At 49.1% G+C, this 25,483-nt stretch overlaps 1 protein-coding gene across 1 annotated transcript in view; it reads left to right on the top strand.

Moving 5' to 3' along the window:
* The window catches only part of LOC146206977 (heat shock 70 kDa protein 12A-like), a 76,207-nt gene that overhangs the window by 8,441 nt on the left and 42,283 nt on the right, over positions 1–25,483 (top strand). Inside the window, exons 5-6 of the mRNA XM_084576006.1 lie at positions 568–742; positions 9,675–9,770. Of these exons, the coding sequence (XP_084432132.1) occupies positions 568–742; positions 9,675–9,770 (271 nt within the window). The remainder of the gene's footprint in view (positions 1–567; positions 743–9,674; positions 9,771–25,483) is intronic.

The raw sequence follows: 25,483 nt of genomic DNA, 5'->3' as shown, positions 1-25,483 counted from the left end.
TATTATTATTATTATTATTATTATTATTATTATTATTATTATTATTATTATTATTATTATTATTATTATTATTATTATTATTATTATTATTATATTCTTCTCGTGTTGGGACCGCAGCATAGTGCGCGATGAACAAGCTGCAAACGCGGCTTCCTTTGGTCGTTTGACTCAAGAGAAACCCCGCCAATAAGATCCGCAAAAGAGACTTCTGTGTGCCAGCTGCAAAGCCCGCCACTTTCGCCTCTCCCCGAGGGCCCCGGGAAATTATGCCACACTCTCACTCATTAACTGCAAAGTTGCGATTTTGAGTGGTTTGGTTGATTTGTGGGGTTTAACGTCCCAAAGCGACTCGCTAGGGCGGAAATTTCGACCACCTGCAGAGTTCTTTAACATCATTCATCGAAAAGCCGGCATTCGATCTCGCATCAGTCACCTCGGTTCTGCTTGATATGATCGCCTTCCCTTGCCTAACATCTAATGAACTGAAGCTTCCAGCTGAGCATTCGGATAAAAAAGCCAACGCCGTTGCGACCTTTCCTAAAGCTTACTGCTAAAATTCAATTCCAGGCGGGAATCGGGTCGGCTGACTTCCCGGAACAGCTGATCATTGCGCTGGAGCCGGAGGCGGCATCCGTGTACTGCCGCAAGCTTCGTATGCATCAGCTGGTGCCAGATGCCCCCACTAGAGTGCACCGAGATGCTGCTCCCCCCAACACGGAACCCGCCGTCGAGCAGAGGCCAGGTGGGCGAACAGTCACGCACGTGGCCTTCTCTTCACGCGCTATTGTTTCGGAGCGAGCGACTGCAAAGTGTGCGCTTCAAGCTTTACTTGACGTCTGGCTTAAGATGCCAAGAACTGGTCCTGAAAACTGGCGCAGCAATTTAAGCTCGTTGTCCCACCCCTAAAGCGGTGACGATTCTCCCAGTCGAGGCTTGTTCCCACTGTGGCACAACATTGGTGCACTGAGGCTCCTAAGGGCAATATTCGCATGGTCAACGTTACAGACCACTTCCTAGTTCTGTTAGCTTTACATTGGGACTCGCACGAAACGCCAGCTCTCGGAATTGACCAAAGGAACCGTATACCGTACTTCCTGTCGTTGTTATATGCTGCAGCTGCTGATTTATTGAGTCATGCCTTGCTCAGTTCCAAAACTGGCTGCCTTCCAAAGAGAAAGCTCTTACCAACTGCCGAAACGATGGTCAAAGGCTCATTGCTCATTTTGTTCTATAATGATAGTTAACAGTTATCTGCTTAGATACCAGCAAATTAGCATGATTCGTTTTCGAATGTTCGCCACCACTAGAAAAAGTCATACGTCAGACCACATCTGTTTTTAATTACCAGCGGTATTATGTGAAACGCCTGATATGTTAAGGAACCCTGAAACAGTATTTATCGTAGTTTTGTAGCTCAACACCTCCGTAGAGGTGTTCTTTGTAAGCATTCGAGTCAAATTTAAAATCTTTGCGTGGACCCTATTGCCGCCAACTATTGTAATTTTCATTTATCGCTGCGAAAACAACCTTAACAGTTTGCTTAACACGCACACTGACCTAGGCAACGGCACAAAAGTTTTGTCATGTTAGCGCATTACGTTGGGCACGGATTTATCACTTTCCGCATCGCGCAGGACGCATCTCGAGTGGCTGTAGGCATCTGTTTTAATATTGTTTCAGGTTGTTCTATAGTGACCTTTCCAACTTCATTTAAATGTTTCTTCACCGGCTTTAAATTGAACGCTCACCAGTGCGGCGGTCATCCATAGTTGGACGACCGATGGGCACGGTTGCTGTTATCGCCGCCGCCGAGTTGTTAATTCTGCAACCCTTGTCTCTTCGTTTGCGGTCGTCAGCATTGTCACGACCTCGCCACATTTGGTAGAAGGGCTAATACCGTCAACGTAACATACCCCCTAAGATAGCGCCCGTCGAACACAAGCCGCTTTGGATTTCCGTCCAGCTTCTAAGAATGACCGAATGAAGGTAAGGACATTTTTAGCGTGGACCCCGCCGGGATGGTGCAGTGGTAAGATGCCCGATTACTTTCCGGAGTTCCCGGGTTCAAACCCGACCGCGGCGGCTGCGTTTCGATGGAGGCGAAACGAAGTGGCGTCCGTGTGCTGTGCGATGTCAGCGCACGCTAAAGATCCCCAGGTGGTCAAAATTACTCCGTAGCCCTCCGCTACGGCTCCCATTTCTCTCTTTACACTTTCACTCCCACCTTCATCCCGTCCCTTACGGCGCGGTTCAGGTGTCCACAGAGCAAGTGCGACAGATATTGCGCCTTTCCCTTCCTGTGAACCAATTATTATTATTATTATTATTATTATTATTATTATTATTATTATTATTATTATTATTATTATTATTATTATTATTATTATTATTATTATTATTTTAGTGCAGCGATAATAATATTTTGGAACAACCCAACAAATTTGGGCAAGTCTACTTCGTTCTTCAGGGATCAGCCTGGATCTGGTTTAAAACCATGAAACATCGTTGAAGGATTGGGACACTTGCAAGACGGAATGCGTTTACAAGCGTTGTTAGAAAAGAGCGAACACAGTCTCTCCTTCAGTCAAGATTTCAATTGCCGGAGAGTCAGACCTGGAAGAGATAAAGCGTCTTTTCCACCGCGCTCATCTTGACATGTCCGAAGGGAACAAAGTTGTGTTGAAGACCAACTTTTTCCTGGTCTTCAACGCCACCCGCCAAAAACTCTGGCGGAATTCAGCCAGGAAGCCGCGAAAATCGGGACCTTAGGCGCCCGCATCCACCAGTACAACCGATCATATCAAGTACTCTCCGCAAGTATTATGACGGCTCATCTAGAAGCGGCGACACATTGCGGGATCTTATCCGTGAGATTGCTCGGGAGGAGTGTGGCGGCTGCTACCATCGCCCCAACCAAGTAGCGAAGCTTGCGGACGTCGTCTGTTAGAAATTCAGCATGGCTCCCCGTCCTCATAGACTGCACATGAAGCCCAAACAACGAATTACGCCGTCCGGCACCCCGACCCGCGAGACCCTCCAGACCGCCTAGAAGCGAACAAGCTGCTGCTGAGCACATGGCCCCTGCCCGCCAAACCTCTAGCCCCAGGAAATGCGACGCCTGGAGGGCATCAAACAACCGGCAGCTGTGTCTCCGTTGCAGTGGGGCCGCCCACATTCTACGCTACCGCTCATACAGATGAACCGGCCTCCGCGGTTTTGCATTCAACGCCCCACATGTGAACCACCACAAGAAATCGACACCTAATTGCGAAGGGAGAGTCACCAAGCCGTCGATCCCGCTCACCGTCGCCGAACCGCAGTGACGTGCGAGGGAGGTCGGCTAGTCCCCGTAAAGACCGCAAGTTTTGGGAATGAGATTGCTACACAGCGAATAACGCAGATCCTCCACCGCCGACGACGAGCTACGATGCTGTAACAATAACAACACCGCTAAACAAGACGACAACATCGATGACCATGCGACCAGACTTCAAACAGATACCGCCGCCCAATGAAATGACAACGGAGTGTCCCGGCCGCAACCTTAGTATGCAACGAAGTCTAGATCGCACACCGAGGTCAACGCGCAATTCGAGCACGTCAACAAGCGAAATTGAAGTTTCTGTCGAGGGTCGAACAATCACTGCCCTATAGTAAACACCGGAGTTGACTATTAAGCCATCAGAGGAACTTTTGCTTCCCAGCTTAAGAAGGTAACAGCCACTTGTGATTACCTGCTGATTCACACCGCTGATGATAACCTTATTAATCCCACGGGGCGAAGCACTTCGAGAGTTACTGTAAATTGACATAGTTACCCTCCCAGCTCAGTGGTCCTACAGCAGTGCTCGCGTTATGTGATTTTGGGCATGGACGTTTTGAATGAACATCGACCAATCGTCGACCTTCGCTCAAAACTGATAAAGCTTCTGACGAGCAAAGCTATACCTCCTGCAGCAATTTGGACGCATCACGATGTTCTAAATGTCACCGACGAAGAATTGCGCGCTTGATTAAGCATCGTCGTCTCCGTGAGAGAGGTCGAAAAATCTGAAGGTGTCGATGAAGAAAACATCCTCTTGCTCTTGGATCATGGAATGGGAATCGGGCATCGTACATTCCCGGCATAAACAAATTCAGGTGCTGGTAAAGAATTTCGCTTAAGGACTCCGTCATCTCAACAAGGGCACGACAATCGCCTTCCTCGACGACGTAGCACACAACCGAGACGTCCTTCCCATTTTCGACCAACCGGAAGATGATGCACCTAACCAAGGCTACCAGTCCATGTTCGACGTTCGAACCCTGCGCTGCCGTGAAGCAGACAAGATATGCACCGTTCTTCAAAGCTACAGCCGCTACTTTTCTTCAGCATCGAAAGTGCGCCAAATTCGGTTGACCAAGCACCACATTTTCACTGACTAACACACCCGACCTCAGCGCCAAAGCCTCTGCCATGTTATCACCGCGGAAACGCCTGGCCATCCGCGATCAAGTTGAGGAAATGCTTTGTGATGATGTCATTCTGCTATTCAAGAGCCCCTGGCCACCACCCGTCGTTCTGATGAAGAAGGTCGGCATACTGCTTTTCTTCAGTCCATTACCGCCACAACAATGTAATGAATAAAAATGTCTACCCACTCCCTCGCATCGACAGTACACTATACCGGCTCTGCAATGCAAATTACTTCTCATCGGTGGACCTGAAGAGCAGCTACTGGCAAATCGCAGTCGCCAAAAGGGGTTGCGAAAAGGCCGCATTAATTACATAGGACGGCTTTTTGTTTTAGTCAGAGGTGATGTCATTTGGCCTCTGCTCCAGGGAGTAATGGATACTGTAATAGCAGGTTAGAAGTCCCGGATTTGTCTGGTATACTTAGATAACGTCGTTGTTTTCTCTTCCAACTTTGAAGACCACCTGAAAAGGCTTCGGTCAGTGCTCGACTAAATGAAGCCATGACGGTTAACATTAAAACTTGAGACGTGCCATCGCCTGCGAGGAGATATTGTTTGTAACCAAGGGTGGAGTTCGTCCTGATCCGCAGAAGAAAGCTGTGCGCAGACCCCTTGAACTTTGTGCGTATTACGGACGGTTTGACAAATACTTTTCGCACATTGACCCAGCTTACAAAGGCATACGTGTCATTCACATGGAAAATGCCGCAAGCGAAAGCCCTCAAGGACTTTAAGCGCTACTTACAGACCCCTCGGTCACTTCAATGAAACGCCGAAACTAAACTTCAAGCCGACACAAGCAGCGTAGAGTTGGAAAGGGACCTCTTTCAGAGAAGTGACAGACAGGAGAACGTTAACACGTAGGCAAGCCATTCCCAATCGAAAGCCAAAGCCAACTATTCCATGACAGATAAAGAATGTCTCCCCATCATTTGGGTCGCATCCAAGTTTCACTCCTACTTGTATGGACTATCCAAAGTTGAAAGCGACTACCACACATTGTGTTCGCTCACGAATTTGAAAGATCCTTCCGTCCGCCTTGCTCAATGGAGCTTGCGCTATCAAGGATTTGACATCACAGTGGTCTGCAAGTCTAGACGCAAGAATTCTGACGCAGACTGCTTGTCACGAGCCCGCGTTGACGCGCCGCCGAAAGAAGACGACGACGCCTTCTTGAGACCGGCAAACGTCAGCAATTTCGCACAGCAGCAGAAATCGGATCCTGAGTTACAAAAGCTCCAATTACCTAGAACACAAGACTGCTCCCCCTCCTGCTGTGTTCAGGCGTCAGATGCCCTCCTTCGGCTTAAGCGTGGCCCGCATGGGGCATTTTTAGCACGTGAAATCGGGCCGCGCTTCAAATGCCCACCGCGCCGGCGTCAACGAATTCGCTCCAGCGTGGTCAGCACCCGGGCGCCGTAAGTTTTTTTTTTTTTTGCCTCCCAGCTGTGCGGAAACCGGTTCTACCTAGGGTTCCTCGACGGGCACGCCACCCTGCCACCCTCCGGGCGCGTGCATCTCGTTTTCCCTGTTGCCGCGAGCTTCAAGCTGTGGTTTTCTCTCTGCTGGGTCATGTGTATCATGAAAACAGGCATCACTTCCAACAACTATGGATCCAAATAGAGAAGCCATAGCACAAGGGAGGCGTCTGGGGTAAGCTGGCAAGGCAAGAAGCTCATTAACAGCCTTCCAGCTTAGCGTCCCAGCGGGTGGCCCACCTTAGCCTTTAGCGAACCCGCCCGCCTGCAACGAACTTTTTTGAGTTGAAAATTCCATAAACTTGACCCCTCTACAATGCGCCGAGCTCGCGATGCACTGTTCTCCGGACGGATCTCTTCCACGGAAACTCCTCGCTGACATTACCATTTCTGCCTTTCTTGAGCAACCATCTTCAGGTTTCAGGTTTTTTTTATTGTCAGAAATGTACTACACAGATTAGTGTTGTTTAATTTGTACAGAAGGAGGTCCCAAAGCGAAGCTGTCGGAGGGACCTCCTATAACAAAATGCTTGATACAATTAGACAAAATTGGCAGAAATTTGAGATTAAAAATGTTAAAATCTACGAGCGATAAGAGCAACGATGCAACATTAAAATAAAAACGAAAAACTTAACAGTGGGGTATAAGCTTGCTAATTAATGTTATAATGGAGGGCCTTCAGGGTTAATTTGAATAAATAAAATAAGTAAATAAAAATAGTTTGTTGTTATTATTGGAAAGCCTGTTCGACTGAACTGTTTTAACGCATGAGGGTAGTGAATACCATAGAAATATAGCTGAAAACAAGCCGGTTCGCTTGCCATAATTAGTGTTAGCTCTGGCAAGTAGCATATTGTCGTTTTGAGAAAATCAAGTCAGATTACTGTATATGGGGGAAGATGAAGGAAGGGCAGGCATTACAATGACACCATTACAAGTACTGTATATAAGTGTGGCTAATCGTAGGTGAAGCACACTCAATAAAGGAACAATATGAAGATTTCGATATAGCGGGGCGACTGGGGCAGTGGACGAGGAAAATGTTGTTTTTGTTTTTAGTGTTGTTTATTGCCTCAGGGCATAATGGAATATGTAAAAAAATGCAAAGGGGTATTAAAAAAAAGGTTGGCTGTTCCAATAAAGTTCAAGAGAGACCAATAATAAGGCCCTTGCGTCCATGCAATGTGTGAAGATGAGTTGTTCGACGAGAGGGCCCACTGCCATCAGGTGCCGAATTCTCGTCGGCTTCAGTGCCGGCCAAACCCACAAGTAGTGAATATCTGCCTCATGATCTTGTGACTTGCAGACAGGACATTCTGGACGTTGATATAAATATCGATATTTAGGCAATGTTCGTGTCACGGCAGGTGCGAGAGCAACCCCGACCCGGATCCTCCGTAGCGCAACCTCGTCTGCGCGGGTAAGACCGCTGGGGAGGGTTACCGCACACGGTGGGACAAGAGCACGTGTACGGCGCCGGAGGCGCTAATTTCTTGTGAGAAGCAGACTGGCATCATTCATAGCGAGGAAGTGTGTCATTGATGAAGGTAGAGTCGCCTGGCGGGTTGCAGAATCTGCAGAGGTTTGCGAACTGAGTAGGTCACGTGGGACCCACTCAATTCGAATGGTTTGCGAGATCCGAGCCGCCAGACGATGTATATTCTGGCAGATTTCTGGGCTGCGGCTGACGCGTCGGAGCAGATGTATTGCTTGTAGGGCGTCGGAACGGATGACAATTTTGCCTGTAGGTAGTAAGGTTATTACGGAGCACAGAAAAAGAAGAAGGTTCTGCAAATTGATATCTGGATGTGCTATTAAGCACCGGCTTACAAGGACAATGAATTGCAGTGGTCGTTTCACATCCGTCAGTGCTGGCATCTACATATGCAGTTATTGAGCCTTGGGGCAGCTTGGTGTCTTGATCTGCGATTCTTTCACGAAGGGATGATGCCGCATAAGGATGTCGTTGGTCTATGAAGGTCAGTAGGCTTGTTTTCGCTCAGCTGAACAAAATTCCATGGGGGAAGAACCGGCGATAATATGGTGTGAGATGTAGCATAGGCTCGCGGTGAGTGCAAAACGGTCGCCTTAAGGCTACGAGCATCACGGCGCAGCTGTTCATCTAATGTGTTGATCAATTATCTTGTAATGCCACGAACGTTGTGATGCGGGGGAGACAAGGGATGGTTCTCATAGCCTCTCTATTTACTGCTTTCAGACGATCCTATTGAGCTTTTGTCAAGTGCTGAAACTGTGCTTGATAAATGAGGCGTGGCTGCAGAACCCCTGTCACCAAATGTCGTGCGATGTGAGAGCGAGCGCCACCGGATTCAGTAGCAATACATCTGATTAGGCCGAAGGTCTGCATCGCCTTCTTTTTAGCATAAGCCGGCCGGTTCCAGTTCTCGACTGATGGATCGACAATCCGAGAATTTTCAATGTCTGACTTTTGTGAAGGGGGATTCCAGATAGGTGCAGATGGATCGGCGCCGCAGCAAGTTTACCCCAGCGGTTGACAACCGACGTGAACATAGTTTTGCTCGTGGAAAGCTCTAGGCCGACAGATTTAACATAATGGGCAGTAATATCCAAGGCTGAGAGTAAGGCCGCCGTTTGAGTAAACATGTCATGATGTGTACTCCACACCATAATATTGTAGCATGCGCTGACTACGAAGACGCGCAGAGGTGTGAGAGAACGAAGAAGTGTGCTAGCTCCAAGACGGAGCTCTAACACTGTTTCTGAACTCTGGGCCTGTCCCGGCGCAACTGTGAGGGGCCTCGTTTAAGCGACATTTGGTGGAGCTTATGGGTACGACTTTCATGCACTGGACACCCCCTACAAGCCGGGACCCAAGCCCAGGACGCACGCCTCAGGTAGAGACCCCAGTACATCAGAGCAGTCGCCGACTGCAAGGTCTTCCCCCCGAGTGCGGTCCTCTCTCTGACCACAAACTAACAAGGAACATTGGCGCAAGCACAATGAATCCGCCGGTATCGACAACTCCGGTCTTGCTCCACCAGCAGCGAGATCCACCACGTTTCCACGGCCTGCCCCATGACGACGCTGAAGACTGGCTGGAGCAGTTTGACCGAGTGGCTGTCTTCAACGCCTGGAACGCTGATTCCAAGCTGCGCCATGTCTACTTCGTGCAGGAAGATTCTGCGAGAACATGGTTTGAAAATCACGAAGCCGGACTCCGCACATGGGACACATTGAAGGTGGAATTCTTGCGCACATTCACCAGCACATTTCGCAAGGAAAAAGCGGAACTTCTTTTAAATAGCCGAATACAACATCCAAGTGAAAGTGTGACGGTATACACCGAAGAAATGAAGCGACTTTTCGACGTGCAGACCCGACCATGTCGGAAGATAAGAAAGTGCACCTTTTGATGAAGGATGTTAAAGAGCAGTTATTTGCCGGCCTAGTGCAAAGTCCACCAACAACAGTAGACGAATTCATCAGGGAAGCGACCACCATCGAAAAGGCACTTCACATGCGTGCCCAGCAATAACAACGTACTGCTGCGTCTATGATCGCCGCCAATGCAAGTGAAGCCATACAGTTTTCGACGGAATCGTTGTGTGACATGATCCGGGCGATATTCCGGGAAGAGGTGGCTAAATACCTGCCGATTCCACCACAGCTACAGGTCGCAACAGTTCCTGACAATATTCTGGAAGAAGTACAACAAGCGCTGGGCGTGCCCGATCCCTTTGTGCCCGCACCCGTCGCAGCTACACCGCCACCCCAGACCTTGAGTTACGCCGCGGTCACCAGCCGCTACCTGCCGCCTTCGACGCCGTCCTACGAGCCACGCGCACCGGTCTCCCGTGGGTCTTCCGGACCAAACGTACGCCGTCGCGGCTTTCGAAGGACCGATGCCTGGCGAACACCCGACAACCAACCGTTGTGCTATCATTGCGGGGAAGCTGGACACATGTTTCGCCGCTGTACCTACAGGGAACTCGGCCTCCGTGGGTTTCCTCTTGATGCCCGTCGTCTGTTGCCTGGACAGCGGCCACGCAAAATTGCAGAATACCTTTCGCATGCCGACCCAGGCCCAAGCCGCTTTCGATCGCCGTCACCTCGCAGGTACAGCTCTCCTGGGTGCCAGGGGCAACCGCAAAGTCCCCGTAGGGGAAACTAGATGCAGCAGCCTCTGGAAGTGCGGCTGCTAAAGTACGAAAATTCCAAGATCCTCCACAAATGCACTACAGTTCTTCGCCGCACACCAAAGTTCATTGCACACGGACACCAGCAGAACCGACGCTTAAACACCCCGCAAATCCCCAACGTAACCACGACGCCGACCTCCGAATCACCACTCCTTCAGAGCACCGAAGCGTATACTGAGCATCATTATTCAGAACAACGGCAAGAATACTGCCACTATTACTAGGCTCAGAAACACAGTCCACCAGACCATGAGACTGATTAGACGAATTGCGAACCGTCACCGGGGGATGCGGGAGCACGACCTCCGCCATCTTATACAAGTGTTCGTGGTGAGTCGAGTGGTGTACTCTCTTCCATATTTGTTTCTTTCCACGGTGGAGGAAGAAAAGGTAAATTCACTAATTAGGCAAGCCTATAAAACGGCCCTAAATCTACCCAGACACACGTCGAATGCCCGTCTGGTCCTTATGGGGGTTCGCAATACCCTAGATGAGCTTAGCGAAGCCACTCGCACAGCACAAGTTGAACGCCTATCATCCACCACAACAGGGAGGCATATTCTCTCGTCCTTAGGCCTCAACCCTATAAGCTCCCTCAGACCCATGCACTCAACCCCTAGAGAAATTCAATCTCTTTTAACAATCCATCCACTCCCGAAAAACGTCCGCCCGGTCCATCACCTAGCTCGGCGAGAAGCTAGAGCCGGGGCGCTGCACAAACCATACCATGCTGATACCAGTGCAGTCTATGTGGACGTTGCAGAATATGCTACTCATCAAGCCTATGCCTTGAGCGTGGTTTCGAACACACTTCACCCTATTAGTTTCTGGTTCGGTTAAAGCTGAATCCTCGTTAGAGGCAGAAGAAGCTGCAATTGCATTGGCAATCTCCTCAACCACTGCCACACTAATCTTTAGTGACTCAAAAACAGCAATCCGCAATTTCGCACGAGGCAGGATTCACACGTCTTCTTTAAAAATTCTCAATTCTATTCAACCCCTGACCAGATCAGTTGAACTCCTATGGGTACCTGCTCATGCGGGCAACCCTGGGAATGAAGCTGCCCACAACACAGCCCGAGCGCACGTCAACCGAGCAGGGCCAGCTACAGACCCAGGCAGTGCACGCGAACGCCTGGTTACCTATAACGAAATTACTCTCCACTACAGGGAGCAACGACTCCAGTATCCGCCCCCACACCAATCACTATCTAACCTCGAGCAGGTGACCTGGCGCCAGCTCCAGGCCCGTACCTTCCTATCTCCAGCACACCTTGCCCATATCCACCCCGGCCTTTTCTCCCCTGTATGCCCCCTCTGCGGGGCATCCAAAGCAGACTTTCATCACATCCTCTACATGTGCTTTCAGCTCCAGCCACCCCGCAATTTGCAACTAACAGACATAGAGCGATGGGAGAGCGCGATGTCCAGCTCGGACCCAGCTGCACAAAAGGAGCTGGTGGGCTGGGCTCTAAGAGTCGCGTAGAGCCACAAGCTTCCGGCCACCCTACGCGATATCAAGCCGGCCCATCAAAACAATCAATAAGGCTCAAGACTCAATAAACGTTTTTACAGCCCCACCGGACGCCTCGAAACTACCGCCACACGACACCACAGACTGCCGACCTACAGATCTCCGTCGATGGCACAGACGTCACTGCTCTCGTCGACACTGGTGCCGATTATTCAGTTCTGAGTGGACAGTTCGCAGCAGCTCTCAGAAAGTTCACAACAGCATGGGATGGCCCACTTATGCGCACTGCTGGAGGGCATTTAATTATGCCCACGGGTGTGTGCACGTCGAGGATCACTGTACAAGAGCAAACCTTTCTGGCGACGTTCATCGTGTTGGCCCAATGTTCTCGTGATGTCATCCTCGGCATGGACTTTCTAACGGAAAACGGAGCAATTGTCGATTTGCAGAATCAGTCGGCAAGATTTTCAATTGAGAATGCCATCGAAACCAATAGCATGCTCCCTGCTGCGCTTCACATTATTGATGACCATGTGAGTGTGCCCCCCCCCCCCGTTCTAGCATTATGGGGTCCATGGGTTCCCTCCCAATGCAAAATACAGAAGGTATCGTCGAGACCAAACAGAAACTGCTTATAGAAAGAGGCATAGCAGTTGCCAGGGCAGTTGTTTTCTTTGAAAATGGCAAAGTTGATGTTCTTCTCACGAACTTCAGCAATGAGCATCAACATCTGAACAAAGGAACAACTGTAGCGTATCTTGATGACATAACTGACACTAGTTCGGCACGTAGTTTAGCCAGCGCTTCAGCAACAGAATCCTATGACACTGAGCCGCGGTACGACGTAAACCCGGCATTACCTCCGAAGTATCAAGAAAAACTACGCAACCTGCTCAGTTGCTATTCCGATGCATTTGCCAGATCGCCACGCGTTAGCCGAACGCACCTTACAAAGCATCGCGTCATTACAGACGAAGCTGTTCGACCACTCCGCCAGTCGCCTTATCGGGTTTCCGCAAAAGAACGTTCTGCCATCAGAGTCCAAGTCAAAGAAATGCTCGATAATGATGTCATTCGACCTTCCCGCAGCCCTTGGGCTGCACCTGTGGTACTTGTAAAGAAAAAAGACGGCGCACTCCGTTTCTGCGTACACTATCGTAGATTGAACGTTACGAAAAAAGGTGTTTATTCCTTGCCCAGAATAGATGACGCCTTAGATCGTCTGTGCAATACAAGGTACTTCTCCTCCATAGATATGAAGTCCGGATGCTGGCAGATAGAGATCGATGAGAGAGACCACGAAAAGACGGCTTTCATTACACCTGATGGTCTATACGAATTCCAAGTTATGCCCCTCGGCCGTATCTCCGTGCCCGCAACCTTTCAGAGACTCATGGACAGCGTTCTAGCAGATCTGAAGTGGACGACTTGTCTCGTATACTTGGACGACGTAATTGTATTTGCCCCAAATTTCGAGAAGCACGTCACCTAGACGCAGTACTAGCAGCGATCCAATCGTCGGGCCTCACTTTGAAAGCCGAAAAATGTCATTTCGGTTACGAAGAGCTCAACCAGACGGGAGTTCTGCCGGATCCTGAAACAACTGTTGCGATAGCCAATTTTCCGACACCGCGGGACCAGAAAGAAGTTCGACGCTTTCTTGGATTATGTGCATATTACCGACGTTTCATGAAAAACTTCTCCAAAATAGCCGCCCCCCTTACACTTCTTACTAAGGCTGATATACCCTTCATGTAGGGAGAACAGCAAATGCAAGCATTTCAAGAGCTTCAACGTCGTCTGCAGTCACCTTCAGTTCTAGCACATTTCGATGAAACGGCAGACGCCGAACTGCACACCGCTACAAGCAATGTCGGTTTAGGCGCTGTCCTAGTACAGATACAGCACAGTTAACAGCGTTTGATCGCCTACGCTAGCCGGGCTATGTATAAGGCCGAGGTAAACTACTCTGCCACTGAGAAGGAATGCCTCGCCATCGTGTGGTCTATTGGAAGTTCCGACCATACCTATACGGCAAACCCTTTAAAGGGGTGACCGACCATCACGCGCTTTGTTGGCTGACAACCCTCAAAGACCCTTCTGCACGTCTCGCAAGATGGAGCCTACAACTTCAAGAGTATGACATCACTGTAACCTACAAGGCAGGTCGTAAGCATTTAGACGCGGATTGCCTGTCTCGTGCTCCTGCGCAACCAGCTTCGGACGCAAGTGATGACGACGCATTTCTGAATGTAATCAGTACAGCTAACTTTGCCGATAGTCAACGCAACGATCCCGAGCTTCGCCAGGTAATCGACTTTCTTCAAGGTGCCGGTAGCATGATCCCTAAATCTTTTCGTCGCACTATGTCCTCTCTGTATGTACAGTCGTGAGCAAAAGTGGTATACAACAATCGGCAGATGGCAGAGCTCGAGAAAACTGAATCGAAATGCATCTAGCGTCAGCGTAAGGGACAGCGACAGTGACACAGGCGTGTGAATCAAATGGGGCACTGCCATTATTGTCTCGATTTCACGTAGCTGTTGCCAGATGAAGTTGGCATGCAGTTTTCTCGAGCTCCGCCACCGGCTGAGTGTTGTATACCACTTTTGCTCACGACGTACATGACGGCATTCTCGTCAAGAAACATTTTACCGCCAACAGCCGCCAATACCTACTTGTTGTACCAGCAAGCTTACGGGACGAAATGTTTCAAGCCTGTCACGATGAACCCCATCCGGCCACCTTGGAGTCACTCGGACGCTATCCAGAATTAAAGCACGGTATTATTGGCCTCGTTTGTCAAGCGATCTCACACATTATGTTCGAACTTGCCGTGACTGTCAGTGCCGAAAGGTTCCTCCTCTGAAGCCAGCCAGTCTTTTAAAGCCCATTACACCACCGTTCAGGCCATTCCAGCTAATAGGGATGGACTTGCTTGGACCGTTCCCTACTTCCACCTGTGGGAACAGGTGCATTATAGTAGCTACTGACTACCTGACCCGCTACGCTGAAACCGCTGCTATTCCTTGTGCTACCCCCTATGAAGTTGCGAAATTTTTCGTTCTTCAAATTCTCCTCAGACATGGAGCACCAGAGGTCCTGATTACAGACAAAGGAGTAGCATTTTCTGCAGAGCTCATCCAGCATATCCTTATTCTTAGTGGCACCAACCATCGCCGGACAACTGCATACCATCCCCACACAAACGGCCTGACGGAACGTCTGAACAAGACCATTGCCGACATGTTGTCGATGTATGTGGACGTCCATCACAAGACGTGGGACAAAGTATTACCTTACATAGCATTTGCATATAATACCGCCGTTCAAGAAACGACCAACATGACTCCGTTCAGCCTAATTTACGGACGAGAAATGACGACCGCGCTCGACGCCATGCTGCCTCATATAGACGAAATTCCAAATGATGATGTCGCTTCTTTTCTACAGCGTGCCGAAGAGGCCCGCCAACTAGCCCGAGTGCGAATTCAGCAGCAGCAAGGCCGATATGCAGAACGCTACAACCTGCGGCGGTGCACTGGAGATTATCTTCCAGGTGACCTTGTCTGGGTTCGGTACCCTATGCGACGACGCGGACTCAGTGAAAAACTCTTGCGCCGTTATTTCGGTCCCTACCGCGTTCTTCGACGCGTTGGTGATCTGGACTATGAAGTCGTCCCTCATGAGGAACCAGAACCCCGACGTCCCAAGCGTTCTGAAGTGGTCCACGTGGTCCGGCTGAACCCTTTTCATGCCAGACAACAGTGACTGTACTATTCTGCCCCCACTTCAATTTAGCATCGGTCCGATGCGTCTCGAACGGCGGGCTAATGTAGCATGAGCTGACGACGAAGACGCGCAGAGGTGTGAGAGAACGATGAAGTGTGCTAGCTCCAAGACTGAGCTCTAACGCTGTTTCTGAACTCTGAGCCTGCCCCGGCGCGACTGTGAGGGGCCTAGTTCACGCGACAATATCATCAGCATAGAGCAAAAAGTTGACATAAGGGACATTATGTAAGCGCCATGCAAGGGGAAATGAAGGCAATGTTCAGCGATGGGATCTCTCACGGCACGCCGTATGGTAGAGGCCAAAGACGAAGCCATGTCAGGAGCAAGGCGGCCAGTATCCTGTAACTGAGGGACCAGTGATAGCTGGCGGGCGACCTCTTCCTGAACGAAGGCTTTGATTTGTTGAAGCAAAGGGCTGTCATCTGATGGGGTAGAACCGCCCAGCGCTAGTGTAGAGATGGCGTCATCTCTAACACCGGACCGCCGGGTAGAAGTGCGCTTCTTACGAAGCACGTCGTAGCTCTGGCAAAGTTTGATAACGTACGTCCCTGACCGTGGCAGGATTTTTCACCCAGAGCATCTGGCACGCGTCGTCAGAGATGCCTTTCATGATGTTTTCGATCTTATCCGCTTCGGACATTAGCGGATCGACACGCTTGCACAGGTCAACGATGTCTTCTATATAACTGGTGAACGACTCTTCGGCATGTTGAGTGCGCTCATGCAAGCGTTGTTCTGCCCGGAGCTTGCGAACTGCAGGGCGGCCTAACAATTCCGCAAAATTCTTTTTAAATGCAGACCAAGATGGCAGGTCTGCCTCATGGTTGTAAAACCAGAGGTTCGCCACGTCAGTCAGATAGAAGGTTACGTTACTTAGCTTGATAGCGTCGTCCCATCTGTTGTAACTACTGCCGCGCTCATATGCCGACAACCAATCGTCGACGTCTTGGTCGGCTGTGCCACTGAAGAGGCACGGATCACGCTGCCGTAGAGCTCCAGAACACAGCACGGTGGCTGGGAGGGGCGACGATGTCGAGGCAGTGTCGTCCGGCATGCTGGAAGCAGATGGTAATGTGCGGCTTCTTAGTTCTATGGTGGACGGGAACATACCCAGCAGCACCTGCACCAATTGTAGGGGTGTGTTTATTCAGTCGACGCAGATGGATCCAGCTGCTCGGGATGAACTCGCAGCGGGGCGTAAGGTATAGCGAACCACACAGACAACAACCAACTTCTTCGTTCTTGAGAGCGGCAGCACGCGTCGCATGTCAGTGGCTATGACGATGAAGATTACCACACTACAATATATATATATATATATATATATATATATATATATATATATATATATATATATATATATATATATATATATATATATATATATATATGAAGGAAAGAAGCCAACAGTCGGCGAGGCCAAGGAAAGCGTTGGGGATGGTACTTTATGTCTTTTTTTTTTATAACGTTTACTTGGATAATCACAGAAATTAGTAAATGTAATCTGTTTAGGGGAAAGATAATTAGACATAAAGTAGAAGAAAAAACAACGTGCCGATGGTGGGATCCGAACCCACGACCTCCGAATAACGCGTCCGGTGCTCTTCCAACTGAGCTACATCGGCCGCTGTCCCCCCTGCTACTTTCTTGGGTATTTATGTTGTCTGTATACGAACCTTGAGAGTGTTCACCAGCGCCACCCTCAGCCATAGCGGCGGACGTGAGACGTCCTTTGTTACCGCCAGCGTCACGTAGAACGTGATCAAGAGCGAGGGCGAAAGCTGTGCTAGAACCCTCTTACGCTACCTGTGGCTTCAAGACTGCCAGAACCGAGACCCCCGTAAGCTACAAGCAGATCAGTCAAGGGGAAATGAGGGTGCTCGTTATAATACATGAAGAAAAGAAGCCAACAGTCGGCGAGGCCAAGGAAAGCGTTGGGGATGGTACTTTATGTCTTTTTTTTTTTATAACGTTTACTTGGATAATCACAGAAATTAGTAAATGTATTCTGTTTAGGGGAAAGATAATTAGACATAAAGTAGAAGAAAAAACAACGTGCCGATGGTGGGATCCGAACCCACGACCTCCGAATAACGCGTCCGGTGCTCTTCCAACTGAGCTACATCGGCCGCTGTCCCCCCTGCTACTTTCTTGGGTATTTATGTTGTCTGTATACGAACCTTGAGAGTGTTCACCAGCGCCACCCTCAGCCATTGCGGCGGACGTGAGACGTCCTTTGTTACCGCCAGCGTCACGTAGAACGTGATCAAGAGCGAGGGCGAAAGCTGTGCTAGAACCCTCTTACGCTACCTATGGCTTCAAGACTGCCAGAACCGAGACCCCCGTAAGCTACAAGCAGATCAGTCAAGGGGAAATGAGGGTGCTCGTTATAATACATGAAGGAAAGAAGCCAACAGTCGGCGAGGCCAAGGAAAGCGTTGGGGATGGTACTTTATGTCTTTTTTTTTTATAACGTTTACTTGGATAATCACAGAAATTAGTAAATGTAATCTGTTTAGGGGAAAGATAATTAGACATAAAGTAGAAGAAAAAACAACGTGCCGATGGTGGGATCCGAACCCACGACCTCCGAATAACGCGTCCGGTGCTCTTCCAACTGAGCTACATCGGCCGCTGTCCCCCCTGCTACTTTCTTGGGTATTTATGTTGTCTGTATACGAACCTTGAGAGTGTTCACCAGCGCCACCCTCAGCCATAGCGGCGGACGTGAGACGTCTTTTGTTACCGCCAGCGTCACGTAGAACGTGATCAAGAGCGAGGGCGAAAGCTGTGCTAGAACCCTCTTACGCTACCTATGGCTTCAAGACTGCCAGAACCGAGACCCCCGTAAGCTACAAGCAGATCAGTCAAGGGGAAATGAGGGTGCTCGTTATAATACATGAAGGAAAGAAGCCAACAGTCGGCGAGGCCAAGGAAAGCGTTGGGGATGGTACTTTATGTCCTTTTTTTTAACGTTTACATGGATAATCACAGAAATTAGTAAATGTAATCTGTTTAGGGGAAAGATAATTAGACATAAAGTAGAAGAAAAAACAACGTGCCGATGGTGGGATCCGAACCCACGACCTCCGAATAACGCGTCCGGTGCTCTTCCAACTGAGCTACATCGGCCGCTGTCCCCCCTGCTACTTTCTTGGGTATTTATGTTGTCTGTATACGAACCTTGAGAGTGTTCACCAGCGCCACCCTCAGCCATAGCGGCGGACGTGAGACGTCCTTTGTTACCGCCAGCGTCACGTAGAACGTGATCAAGAGCGAGGGCGAAAGCTGTGCTAGAACCCTCTTACGCTACCTATGGCTTCAAGACTGCCAGAACCGAGACCCCCGTAAGCTACAAGCAGATCAGTCAAGGGGAAATGAGGCTGCTCGTTATAATACATGAAGGAAAGAAGCCAACAGTCGGCGAGGCCAAGGAAAGCGTTGGGGATGGTACTTTATGTCTTTTTTTTTTATAACGTTTACTTGGATAATCACAGAAATTAGTAAATGTAATCTGTTTAGGGGAAAGATAATTAGATATAAAGTAGAAGAAAAAACAACGTGCCGATGGTGGGATCCGAACCCACGACCTCCGAATAACGCGTCCGGTGCTCTTCCAACTGAGCTACATCGGCCGCTGTCCCCCCTGCTACTTTCTTGGGTATTTATGTTGTCTGTATACGAACCTTGAGAGTGTTCACCAGCGCCACCCTCAGCCATAGCGGCGGACGTGAGACGTCCTTTGTTACCGCCAGCGTCACGTAGAACGTGATCAAGAGCGAGGGCGAAAGCTGTGCTGGAACCCTCTTACGCTACCTATGGCTTCAAGACTGCCAGAACCGAGACCCCCGTAAGCTACAAGCAGATCAGTCAAGGGGAAATGAGGGTGCTCGTTATAATACATGAAGGAAAGAAGCCAACAGTCACAGTCGGCGAGGCCAAGGAAAGCGTTGGGGATGGTACTTTATGTCTTTTTTTTCTATAACGTTTACTTGGATAATCACAGAAATTAGTAAATGTAATCTCTTTAGGGGAAAGATAATTAGACATAAAGTAGAAGAAAAAACAACGTGCCGATGGTGGGATCCGAACCCACGACCTCCGAATAACGCGTCCGGTGCTCTTCCAACTGAGCTACATCGGCCGCTGTCCCCCCTGCTACTTTCTTGGGTATTTATGTTGTCTGTATACGAACCTTGAGAGTGTTCACCAGCGCCACCCTCAGCCATAGCGGCGGACGTGAGACGTCCTTTGTTACCGCCAGCGTCACGTAGAACGTGATCAAGAGCGAGGGCGAAAGCTGTGCTAAAACCCTCTTACGCTACCTATGGCTTCAAGACTGCCAGAACCGAGACCCCCGTAAGCTACAAGCAGATCAGTCAAGGGGAAATGAGGGTGCTCGTTATAATACATGAAGGAAAGAAGCCAACAGTCGGCGAGGCCAAGGAAAGCGTTGGGGATGGTACTTTATGTCTTTTTTTTTATAACTTTTACTTGGATAATCACAGAAATTAGTAAATGTAATCTGTTTAGGGGAAAGATAATTAGACATAAAGTAGAAGAAAAAACAACGTGCCGATGGTGGGATCCGAACCCACGACCTCCGAATAACGCGTCCGGTGCTCTTCCAACTGAGCTACATCGGCCGCTGTCCCCCCTGCTACTTTCTTGGGTATTTATGTTGTCTGTATACGAACCTTGAGAGTGTTCACCAGCGCCACCCTCAGCCATAGCGGCGGACGTGAGACGTCCTTTGTTACCGCCAGCGTCACGTAGAACGTGATCAAGAGCGAGGGCGAAAGCTGTGCTAGAACCCTCTTACGCTACCTATGGCTTCAAGACTGCCAGAACCGAGACCCCCGTAAGCTACAAGCAGATCAGTCAAGGGGAAATGAGGGTGCTCGTTATAATACATGAAGGAAAGAAGCCAACAGTCGGCGAGGCCAAGGAAAGCGTTGGGGATGGTACTTTATGTCTTTTTTTTTTATAACGTTTACTTGGATAATCACAGAAATTAGTAAATGTAATCTGTTTAGGGGAAAGATAATTAGACATAAAGTAGAAGAAAAAACAACGTGCCGATGGTGGGATCCGAACCTACGACCTCCGAATAACGCGTCCGGTGCTCTTCCAACTGATCTACATCGGCCGCTGTCCCCCCTGCTACTTTCTTGGGTATTTATGTTGTCTGTATACGAACCTTGAGAGTGTTCACCAGCGCCACCCTCAGCCATAGCGGCGGACGTGAGACGTCCTTTGTTACCGCCAGCGTCACGTAGAACGTGATCAAGAGCGAGGGCGAAAGCTGTGCTAGAACCCTCTTACGCTACCTATGGCTTCAAGACTGCCAGAACCGAGACCCCCGTAAGCTACAAGCAGATCAGTCAAGGGGAAATGAGGGTGCTCGTTATAATACATGAAGGAAAGAAGCCAACAGTCGGCGAGGCCAAGGAAAGCGTTGGGGATGGTACTTTATGTCTTTTTTTTTTTATAACGTTTACTTGGATAATCACAGAAATTAGTAAATGTAATCTGTTTAGGGGAAAGATAATTAGACATAAAGTAGAAGAAAAAACAACGTGCCGATGGTGGGATCCGAACCCACGACCTCCGAATAACGCGTCCAGTGCTCTTCCAACTGAGCTACATCGGCCGCTGTCCCCCCTGCTACTTTCTTGGGTATTTATGTTGTCTGTATACGAACCTTGAGAGTGTTCACCAGCGCCACCCTCAGCCATAGCGGCGGACGTGAGACGTCCTTTGTTACCGCCAGCGTCACGTAGAACGTGATCAAGAGCGAGGGCGAAAGCTGTGCTAGAACCCTCTTACGCTACCTATGGCTTCAAGACTGCCAGAACCGAGACCCCCGTAAGCTACAAGCAGATCAGTCAAGGGGAAATGAGGGTGCTCGTTATAATACATGAAGGAAAGAAGCCAACAGTCGGCGAGGCCAAGGAAAGCGTTGGGGATGGTACTTTATGTCTTTTTTTTTTATAACGTTTACTTGGATAATCACAGAAATTAGTAAATGTAATCTGTTTAGGGGAAAGATAATTAGACATAAAGTAGAAGAAAAAACAACGTGCCGATGGTGGGATCCGAACCCACGACCTCCGAATAACGCGTCCGGTGCTCTTCCAACTGAGCTACATCGGCCGCTGTCCCCCCTGCTACTTTCTTGGGTATTTATGTTGTCTGTATACGAACCTTGAGAGTGTTCACCAGCGCCACCCTCAGCCATAGCGGCGGACGTGAGACGTCCTTTGTTACCGCCAGCGTCACGTAGAACGTGATCAAGAGCGAGGGCGAAAGCTGTGCTAGAACCCTCTTACGCTACCTGTGGCTTCAAGACTGCCAGAACCGAGACCCCCGTAAGCTACAAGCAGATCAGTCAAGGGGAAATGAGGGTGCTCGTTATAATACATGAAGAAAAGAAGCCAACAGTCGGCGAGGCCAAGGAAAGCGTTGGGGATGGTACTTTATGTCTTTTTTTTTTATAACGTTTACTTGGATAATCACAGAAATTAGTAAATGTATTCTGTTTAGGGGAAAGATAATTAGACATAAAGTAGAAGAAAAAACAACGTGCCGATGGTGGGATCCGAACCCACGACCTCCGAATAACGCGTCCGGTGCTCTTCCAACTGAGCTACATCGGCCGCTGTCCCCCCTGCTACTTTCTTGGGTATTTATGTTGTCTGTATACGAACCTTGAGAGTGTTCACCAGCGCCACCCTCAGCCATTGCGGCGGACGTGAGACGTCCTTTGTTACCGCCAGCGTCACGTAGAACGTGATCAAGAGCGAGGGCGAAAGCTGTGCTAGAACCCTCTTACGCTACCTATGGCTTCAAGACTGCCAGAACCGAGACCCCCGTAAGCTACAAGCAGATCAGTCAAGGGGAAATGAGGGTGCTCGTTATAATACATGAAGGAAAGAAGCCAACAGTCGGCGAGGCCAAGGAAAGCGTTGGGGATGGTACTTTATGTCTTTTTTTTTTATAACGTTTACTTGGATAATCACAGAAATTAGTAAATGTAATCTGTTTAGGGGAAAGATAATTAGACATAAAGTAGAAGAAAAAACAACGTGCCGATGGTGGGATCCGAACCCACGACCTCCGAATAACGCGTCCGGTGCTCTTCCAACTGAGCTACATCGGCCGCTGTCCCCCCTGCTACTTTCTTGGGTATTTATGTTGTCTGTATACGAACCTTGAGAGTGTTCACCAGCGCCACCCTCAGCCATAGCGGCGGACGTGAGACGTCTTTTGTTACCGCCAGCGTCACGTAGAACGTGATCAAGAGCGAGGGCGAAAGCTGTGCTAGAACCCTCTTACGCTACCTATGGCTTCAAGACTGCCAGAACCGAGACCCCCGTAAGCTACAAGCAGATCAGTCAAGGGGAAATGAGGGTGCTCGTTATAATACATGAAGGAAAGAAGCCAACAGTCGGCGAGGCCAAGGAAAGCGTTGGGGATGGTACTTTATGTCCTTTTTTTTAACGTTTACATGGATAATCACAGAAATTAGTAAATGTAATCTGTTTAGGGGAAAGATAATTAGACATAAAGTAGAAGAAAAAACAACGTGCCGATGGTGGGATCCGAACCCACGACCTCCGAATAACGCGTCCGGTGCTCTTCCAACTGAGCTACATCGGCCGCTGTCCCCCCTGCTACTTTCTTGGGTATTTATGTTGTCTGTATACGAACCTTGAGAGTGTTCACCAGCGCCACCCTCAGCCATAGCGGCGGACGTGAGACGTCCTTTGTTACCGCCAGCGTCACGTAGAACGTGATCAAGAGCGAGGGCGAAAGCTGTGCTAGAACCCTCTTACGCTACCTATGGCTTCAAGACTGCCAGAACCGAGACCCCCGTAAGCTACAAGCAGATCAGTCAAGGGGAAATGAGGCTGCTCGTTATAATACATGAAGGAAAGAAGCCAACAGTCGGCGAGGCCAAGGAAAGCGTTGGGGATGGTACTTTATGTCTTTTTTTTTTATAACGTTTACTTGGATAATCACAGAAATTAGTAAATGTAATCTGTTTAGGGGAAAGATAATTAGATATAAAGTAGAAGAAAAAACAACGTGCCGATGGTGGGATCCGAACCCACGACCTCCGAATAACGCGTCCGGTGCTCTTCCAACTGAGCTACATCGGCCGCTGTCCCCCCTGCTACTTTCTTGGGTATTTATGTTGTCTGTATACGAACCTTGAGAGTGTTCACCAGCGCCACCCTCAGCCATAGCGGCGGACGTGAGACGTCCTTTGTTACCGCCAGCGTCACGTAGAACGTGATCAAGAGCGAGGGCGAAAGCTGTGCTAGAACCCTCTTACGCTACCTATGGCTTCAAGACTGCCAGAACCGAGACCCCCGTAAGCTACAAGCAGATCAGTCAAGGGGAAATGAGGGTGCTCGTTATAATACATGAAGGAAAGAAGCCAACAGTCACAGTCGGCGAGGCCAAGGAAAGCGTTGGGGATGGTACTTTATGTCTTTTTTTTCTATAACGTTTACTTGGATAATCACAGAAATTAGTAAATGTAATCTCTTTAGGGGAAAGATAATTAGACATAAAGTAGAAGAAAAAACAACGTGCCGATGGTGGGATCCGAACCCACGACCTCCGAATAACGCGTCCGGTGCTCTTCCAACTGAGCTACATCGGCCGCTGTCCCCCCTGCTACTTTCTTGGGTATTTATGTTGTCTGTATACGAACCTTGAGAGTGTTCACCAGCGCCACCCTCAGCCATAGCGGCGGACGTGAGACGTCCTTTGTTACCGCCAGCGTCACGTAGAACGTGATCAAGAGCGAGGGCGAAAGCTGTGCTAAAACCCTCTTACGCTACCTATGGCTTCAAGACTGCCAGAACCGAGACCCCCGTAAGCTACAAGCAGATCAGTCAAGGGGAAATGAGGGTGCTCGTTATAATACATGAAGGAAAGAAGCCAACAGTCGGCGAGGCCAAGGAAAGCGTTGGGGATGGTACTTTATGTCTTTTTTTTTATAACTTTTACTTGGATAATCACAGAAATTAGTAAATGTAATCTGTTTAGGGGAAAGATAATTAGACATAAAGTAGAAGAAAAAACAACGTGCCGATGGTGGGATCCGAACCCACGACCTCCGAATAACGCGTCCGGTGCTCTTCCAACTGAGCTACATCGGCCGCTGTCCCCCCTGCTACTTTCTTGGGTATTTATGTTGTCTGTATACGAACCTTGAGAGTGTTCACCAGCGCCACCCTCAGCCATAGCGGCGGACGTGAGACGTCCTTTGTTACCGCCAGCGTCACGTAGAACGTGATCAAGAGCGAGGGCGAAAGCTGTGCTAGAACCCTCTTACGCTACCTATGGCTTCAAGACTGCCAGAACCGAGACCCCCGTAAGCTACAAGCAGATCAGTCAAGGGGAAATGAGGGTGCTCGTTATAATACATGAAGGAAAGAAGCCAACAGTCGGCGAGGCCAAGGAAAGCGTTGGGGATGGTACTTTATGTCTTTTTTTTTTATAACGTTTACTTGGATAATCACAGAAATTAGTAAATGTAATCTGTTTAGGGGAAAGATAATTAGACATAAAGTAGAAGAAAAAACAACGTGCCGATGGTGGGATCCGAACCTACGACCTCCGAATAACGCGTCCGGTGCTCTTCCAACTGATCTACATCGGCCGCTGTCCCCCCTGCTACTTTCTTGGGTATTTATGTTGTCTGTATACGAACCTTGAGAGTGTTCACCAGCGCCACCCTCAGCCATAGCGGCGGACGTGAGACGTCCTTTGTTACCGCCAGCGTCACGTAGAACGTGATCAAGAGCGAGGGCGAAAGCTGTGCTAGAACCCTCTTACGCTACCTATGGCTTCAAGACTGCCAGAACCGAGACCCCCGTAAGCTACAAGCAGATCAGTCAAGGGGAAATGAGGGTGCTCGTTATAATACATGAAGGAAAGAAGCCAACAGTCGGCGAGGCCAAGGAAAGCGTTGGGGATGGTACTTTATGTCTTTTTTTTTTATAACGTTTACTTGGATAATCACAGAAATTAGTAAATGTAATCTGTTTAGGGGAAAGATAATTAGACATAAAGTAGAAGAAAA

This window comes from Amblyomma maculatum, chromosome 1, assembly GCF_055883805.1.
Source record: "Amblyomma maculatum isolate TAMU_Amacu chromosome 1, ASM5588380v1, whole genome shotgun sequence".
NCBI classification, from domain to species: domain Eukaryota; kingdom Metazoa; phylum Arthropoda; class Arachnida; order Ixodida; family Ixodidae; genus Amblyomma; species Amblyomma maculatum.
Note: the sequence above shows the minus strand (reverse complement) of the source record. Positions and strands in the feature narration are given on the sequence as shown.